Source organism: Lissotriton helveticus, chromosome 9 (genome assembly GCF_964261635.1).
Source record: "Lissotriton helveticus chromosome 9, aLisHel1.1, whole genome shotgun sequence".
Taxonomy (NCBI): domain Eukaryota; kingdom Metazoa; phylum Chordata; class Amphibia; order Caudata; family Salamandridae; genus Lissotriton; species Lissotriton helveticus.
In genome coordinates, this window is record NC_136070.1 from 1244992878 (window position 1) to 1244999923 (window position 7046).

General features: G+C 48.1%; 1 protein-coding gene across 1 annotated transcript in view; it reads right to left on the bottom strand.

Moving 5' to 3' along the window:
- RPN1 (ribophorin I) overlaps window positions 1-4846 on the bottom strand; it is a 47263-nt gene extending 42417 nt beyond the window's left edge. The window contains exon 1 of the mRNA XM_078661769.1: window positions 4468-4846. Coding sequence (XP_078517895.1) covers window positions 4468-4692 — 225 coding nt within the window. The 5' untranslated portion in view covers window positions 4693-4846. The remainder of the gene's footprint in view (window positions 1-4467) is intronic.
- Window positions 4847-7046: the final 2200 nt, after the last annotated feature.

Below are 7046 nucleotides of genomic sequence, written 5' to 3' on the forward strand. Positions count from 1 at the left end.
ACACAGTGCTTCCATCACCTGCCCTTCAATAAAATGTGTTAAACCCCATGGTAACGAGTCGCCTTAAGCCCGCACACAAACCCTGCAAACCGCACCTTCACCAGTATTCCTTTTATGACAAGGGTCAGCTAGACCACCTAGGCACTTTTGTTGCCTTTGCCTTGACTTTATGGGTCCTCATTGTCTTTACACCGTTTTGCTCAATGCTGCACATAATGTTATGTTACATGATCTATGTTGTATGTATAACCTCTGTGTGTGTAAAGCGCCCGGATATCCGCAAGGATCTTGTTCGCGATCTATAAAACTTTCGAAATAAAAATAAATACATATTTATTTCGTGCAGGGATGGTATTGCACAAAAACGTTTATAAGGGGTCAGACACATCACAGTGAGAAATAAACTAACCCTCAATTCTAAGCAAAATGAGCATCTTAACCAGGGAAGCAAGAATAACTATAAAAACCTATCCTTGCTTTACACCATTCATTCTAATAAATGTGCTTCTAATCCTATTTAATATGGTATAACTTCTCTACTCTAATAACTTATCACAGTTTAGCTGGGGTATCACAATGCTTTATCTCCAGCCTGAAGTAGCAGGCTGCGAGAAGCAGGTAGCACAGCACACTGAACTACTGCTGGAATTATTTTCTGTAGAAATTCACCCACCGTCAATAAGCAATAATGTTTATTTCTGTCCTGCAGGGATTAATCATGCATTCTAATCTAAACTACTTTTGAGAGTTTACTTGGATTAAACTGCTTAAAATTATTTTCCAACCAATTACAAGGTGCATATTGGCAGGCCTATTTATATAGCACATTCCATGTAATCACAAAGGCTGTATCTCTTTACATAAATAGCAAGAATGGGGCAATGTATTATAACATACCTGGTAATACATGGTGTATGGCTAATGAAAGTCACCTTTGAATTCGGTGAACTTAGAAAGAAACCCAACCTTCCTCACATTTCTTTATATATGGTCTAGTATCAATTTTCAGTACTACGGTCGAATCACAGAGTTCATTCATGATTTCTTGTAGGATCCATTCAATGTAAATAAGAGGGATACGTTATACAAGGTGCCATAGATAGAAGCTGCAATACAAGTATTTCATAGGCCAATTAACTATCTTTCCACAAAGACTGAACACAGATTAGATCTTGGTTTGCTGGGGAGTAACAAACCATAGAAATTGAAAGTTTTAGCAAGGGAAAATTTGAGAAATTCAACAAAACACTCAGCAAACCAAAAGCAAGATCCTTTACATAAAGAGCCTTGGCGAGCCATGGGACTAGCCCATCAAAGTAAGGCGCCACTGAAAGAAGTAGCATCTTCTTGAATAAGGGTCAAGAAACCTATTCTACTGGGAGAAAATTGGTATGGGGAGAACAAAAGACTTGTACATAGGACAGACATGGGATGAAATGACATAGGCTAGGCACCGTTGACAAAAGTGAGCAGGTGATAGAGCAAGACGGTAGAGTTCGAACAGTGTGCTGTGAGCAAAGATGAAAAAAACTGTTAAACAAAAGGAAGCAGTAATAATGTTGTTCATGGAGGAAGCTGATCCAATAGTACATCTTGATCACCACTGAACTATTTATCAGAAGTCGAATCAGCGAGCAGTGAAAATGTGTTGACGAAATGTTTGAAATACAGACAGAATCGGACAAAGGTGAAGACGATTAATGAGTGATTATGAAATTGGAAGCTAGGTTACAGTTCCCCATATCACTTAGGGCCCGATTACTAGTTTTGGAGATGCAGGAGTGGGCGGACCACCTCCACGCTCCTGCACCACCAAAACTCACCGCCGCCAGATTACATGTATTTTTGTGGGCTGGCGGCGTGGCAGTTTAAAGGCTCATAGGGAGCCTTAACCTGCACTGCCAGTGCAAGGTTCTGCTCTGGAAGGAATGCACCATGTTGTGTATTCCTTCCTGTACAGAAACTGGGGATGTGAAGCTACCAGGGGGCACAACATGTGCCCAGACGCATGCTCCCCTCGTGCACCGGGGCTAGAGTTTCTTTCCTCTCTACCAGCAGTCTCATGGAGAAAGAAACTCAATGAGATGGCACTGGGGAATGTCGTAATATGCGTGGCAGTGCCTCAGGGTACCACCAGGCATATTACGGCCCTCAGACCACAGTCGCAGCTGGTATGACTCGCGGGTGGGGGAGAAAATTCAAAATAACATAGGGCCCGATGTAGGTAAATCTAATTGACCACTTCTAAAATACCAAATCATACCGATTCGGTATTTTAGAAGTGGTAAATTAGAGGGGGGGAGATGTAGGTATTTCAGAATCTGTAAATACCGAATCTGTAAGATTCGGTATTTACCGATTCTGTAAATACCGAATCGGTATCCCCCATTGATTCCTATGGGCCTTGAAGCCCATAGGAATCAATAGGGAATACCGAATCGGTATTTACCGATTCGGTAATTACCGATTCCTGCAAGGGTGCAGGGGTGTCACTTTGACACCCTCTAGCACCCCAAATACAGGCATGTGTGCCATGTGGCACACATACATGCCCTAAGGGCATGTCTGTGTGTCACATGGCACAGGTGTGCATGCACACATGTGCATGCACACCTGGATTCGGTATTTTACCACCCAATTGGATTGGGTGGTAAAATACCGACTCCTAAAGGCCTGTGGGACTCAGAAGAGTCCCACCTACATCTGGAAGGTACCAAATCGGTAAAAATACTGATTCGGTATTTTACAGATTCTGTAAATTTACCGATTCGGTAAATTTACAGAATCTGTAAAATCTGGCCCCCTGCATCTCAAGATGCCAAATACCGATCGGAAACGGCCGAATTCGGACGAAAAAGCCTTACCGGGTTCCGTGCTGCCTCCGCTCCTGGCCGGGTCCCGCGTTTTCCTGCCTCCAACAGGAACAAAGCAGCCTCCGTCCCCTCCCCTAAGCCAATCACAATGCTGCAATGGCAGCGCTGTGATTGGAGAGGACGGCGCCCAGTCGGGCGCCTATGGGGAGGCCATTTTCTCTATGTAGGCTGCATGCTGCCTACATAGAGAAAATCCAGAGTGTGCATGACTGGTTTGGTCGGCCCTAGAAGGCCGACCAAACAGTCAGGGCCCACAGCATTGGGCAAGCCACTCCTCCCCAACCCACTCCCCCAACCAAAGATACCCTTCTGCTTTCTCACAGTGTGAGAAGCAGAAACATAAAATGATATTTAAAATACTACTTTAGGTTTCTGCTTCTTGCAGTGCGAGAAAGCAGTGGGGTGACGCTCTTCTGCCCTTATGGAGGAACTGCCCCTGTCAGACCGCCATGCCATCGCCAGGCTGGCAGGTGTGGCGGTGCAATGGCAGTCCGACCGCCATAGTTGTAATCGGGCGGTCAGACTGCCACCACTGCGTCTGGCTTTCCGTGGGCCGCCAGACTCATAATCAGTCCCTTAGTGATGACTCTGCCTCCCCCCAGTAATGGATACATTACTAGAATGACATTCAAATCACACACCTGAAAAATCATCGCCATCCACGTGTGAAGTTTACCAGAAAAATAACCCGATAAACACCTGCAACTAAAGTTACTTAGGGGACGAGAACATTCCACTGATCTTTGGAGCTTATTATCTGTGTATGGATACAAGACTGCCTTCATAGTATGTTCTGTGTAGAAGACATGCTTGCACATAGCAACTATGTGTACTACTATACATATATGTTAGCAACTACAAGACACTGGGCAGAACAAAGTTAGGCATACCTGTTAACACATGACGTCACTGTTCTTGAACGTACAACCTACCACCACACCTAAGCCCAATCACCCCCAAAAATGCTGCACGTGCTAGGCGCATGCAGGTCAAGGGCAAAATGTGTGTGCAACACTATAGTTCCATGTACTAATGACTAAAATAATTACTTACTAAAACAGGTGTCCACTTAATTAACAGACAAGTCTTAAAAGAAGCACTAGACGATTTGTAACTCACTGCATCGCCCAAAGCTGTACACGTGAGACATATACATGATAAAAGGGGCCCCTTATTTGTGCACCTTACCCCTCCCTCCACCGATCGGTACCCAGGCTCGACAGCAATGCTGTCATCGGTGTATGCAATTACTATGTGACACAGCCTCCTATTGTGTCTGAATATACAAGTCAAAGGATGCCAGGGGCTGTAGTTGCGCACAGGTTTAAGAGCTTGTTGCAGCCTGTACATTGCATGAATGGCATACATGAGTGACACATGCATTTCATGAATGGCACCGATCCCAGGTGTGTGAGCAACAGCATCCCCAGTGGACCTACCCCACCTGCACATGCAAAGCACACTAGTATCAGATCTGTCAACCAGGTGGACTATGCACCCTGGCCTTAACCACTGTGTGTGCAACTGCCCCCTCCACCCCTGGCACCATGTGCAGGGTGAGGCTGCACCCCATGTGCAATGGTAGGTTACTGACCCCGAGGTAGGCCAGATGGTTCTCCAGGTCCGGCTCCAGCGCCACCAGGAAGGAGTTAGCGGCGCCCGGCCCCTGGCAGCTCAGGGTGACTTCGGCCGTCACTTTGGCCAGGTGGGTGCTGAGGTCCAGGGTGCGCTTCACCTCCTCGTTGATCAGCTCCTGTGCCCGGCAGACACAGAGCAGGGCGGCGGAGGCCAGCAGCAGGCGGGTCAGGGAGCCCTCCATGGCGGGCAGACGGGAGGGTGAAGGCGGCTGGGGAGAGAGGGACTGCGGCTGCGCTCACTCTGCCGCTTCCTTCCCTGCTGCAGCTGCTGACGCTTCACTCAACCCCAGGCCAAACATGGCGGCTGCGTAGCCCCGCCCCCGGGGCGGTGTGCGCAGGCGCACGGTGCTGTCAAACAAAAAGAGCTAGAACGCGCATGTACAGGACTCGTCACAAGGGGCAGCCACCTTGGGAGTTGTAGCGCCTCATTTAAATACACTTATTTTCAAGAGTTTTTCGGTGTCATGACAAGTGTTCTGGGCACCGCTTGTTTTCAGCTCATGGGGCTCACAGGCACTCATTTTTGGGAACCGATACGCATTTTTCCTCATCGGACAGCAAGAGAGCTCAAAAGACTCAAGGACTGATTCACCAATGTAAAATTAAACTTTTGTTTAAGTTTACAAATTTTGGGGTATTGGTGAATTATAAGTTTAATAATTTTTATAGTAATGTTACATATGCAAAGACTCTGCACTCGTGGTGGAGTCACCACTCATGAAACGATAGGCCTGCCCTTTTATGTTCAGAATTCTCCACCCGACTGCTGCGTCTCCACAATCTTAAAATTACTAATAGTAATATTAAACTCGTAGTTTGTGAATACCCAAAAAATAGTTAACTCATGTACAGTAGTGGACTCTAGGCCCACATACTTTGTACATAAGTATGACACAGACGATTAAGTGTAGTGCTTAGAACTGGCCACGAGAACACCTGTGTTGCAAGGGTGTATGGGACAGCCCTTGAGGGAGCGGCTAGTGAAACACTAGACTGTGTCCAGCAGGAAACAACATTCCTCCCAAATGTTATTAAAAACAAAGAAAACAAAAGTCCAACCTGTGGGAAGGAATGAAAAAGAACTAAAACAAATTAAATCTCACAGCTTCAGGAGGCAGTCCGCAGGACAGCAGTGGACAGGTGCAGCCGGGAGCACCCGAGCATCTCGGCACGCATCCATAATTTAACCAGGTGCTTCTGGACACGAACACAGTGCTGATGGAGTCCGAATTCCCCGGCCTCAGGTCAGTTGGGTGATAGTCCACCAATGTGATGTTGATCAGGCCTGCGTGATCTCGCTGTGATGTAGTTGGTGTTTTGTAGTTCAAGCTTTGGTGCATCAGGAGCGTCCGTGGAGTCTATTGTGAACGCTTGACGATGGTGTTGCTTGATCCACTGAAGACAGTCTTGGCATGCTGTGACCTGTTGAAGGCTACCTCCTGGAATCCATAGGTGGGGCAAAGTCAAGTCCATCTCTCTCGCTTGAGGAAGGCCCCTGAGTTGAGTTGCTACGGGACTGCTTGTGGGCTGCACTGAGGCTGCATATGTATCTGCATCTGGACAGCCGCTAGACCACATCGGAGGCACTGCCTAGTCACTCGTGCAACATCAGGGGTGGATGTGTCCTGATTAGCACATGCGCTTGCTCCCGGGTGTAGTATCTGGTGAGGGGTATGGAGACCTAGGCCGCAAAGTGGGGCCTTACTAGGTCGAGGTCAATAATGATGCACACACCTGGCTACTGACTAGGGCCGAAGACCCCGAGCGGTCTCGCGCCCGTTTATTTATACTCGGGGGCTAACCCGCCCCTAAGGTGCATGCGTGCATGCGTGCGCGTAAGAACGGGCCGGGTGGCTCCGTTACTACATCCCTCCAAAACCACGGATCACCAGTCCAGGTCATGCGACTTTCCTGGGTGAACCCAGGTTGCATACATTGTCTCTCAGTCTTTGGCTGGGAGTCGGGTTCGGCCTCAGATGATACCGTTGGCTCAGCGACTTCTCCACTCCTCTGTCTCCTTGAGACTCTTCAGCGAAACCTTGGGTGTCCCTGGAGGTCTGTCCTGTCTGTTCTGGGATGGTACTTGGCTCGGGCTCAGGTGTCGGCGGGAGTGACACATCCCGCTGGCTTGTCGGTGCTTCGTCCTCCGCCAGATCACTACCTCCGACTTCGCATCCTCACACGATTGACTCGCATCTTCGCGCTCTCGGGGAACGCATTTGAACCATGACACATTCCGTGTCACTGCTCTGGTACCTCGGGTTGCAGAGACCATGGTGCATGTATGTTCACAACTTCCAACACCACGGGTTCATAGGCAGTGTCATACTTCCAGTTTGGATGTCTGTTCTTGAGGACAACTCTGTCACCGACCACCAGGGACCTGGGTTGGGCTCTACGAGCCTGACTGGCTTTCTCGTTAGTTTGTCTCCTCCTGTCTTGGGCAGCATTTTGATCAAGTTCTGGGGGACACCTGAACGGTACAGCTGGCACGCAGTCTCTTGGTGTCTTTTTAAATAACAGATGCGCCGGGGCA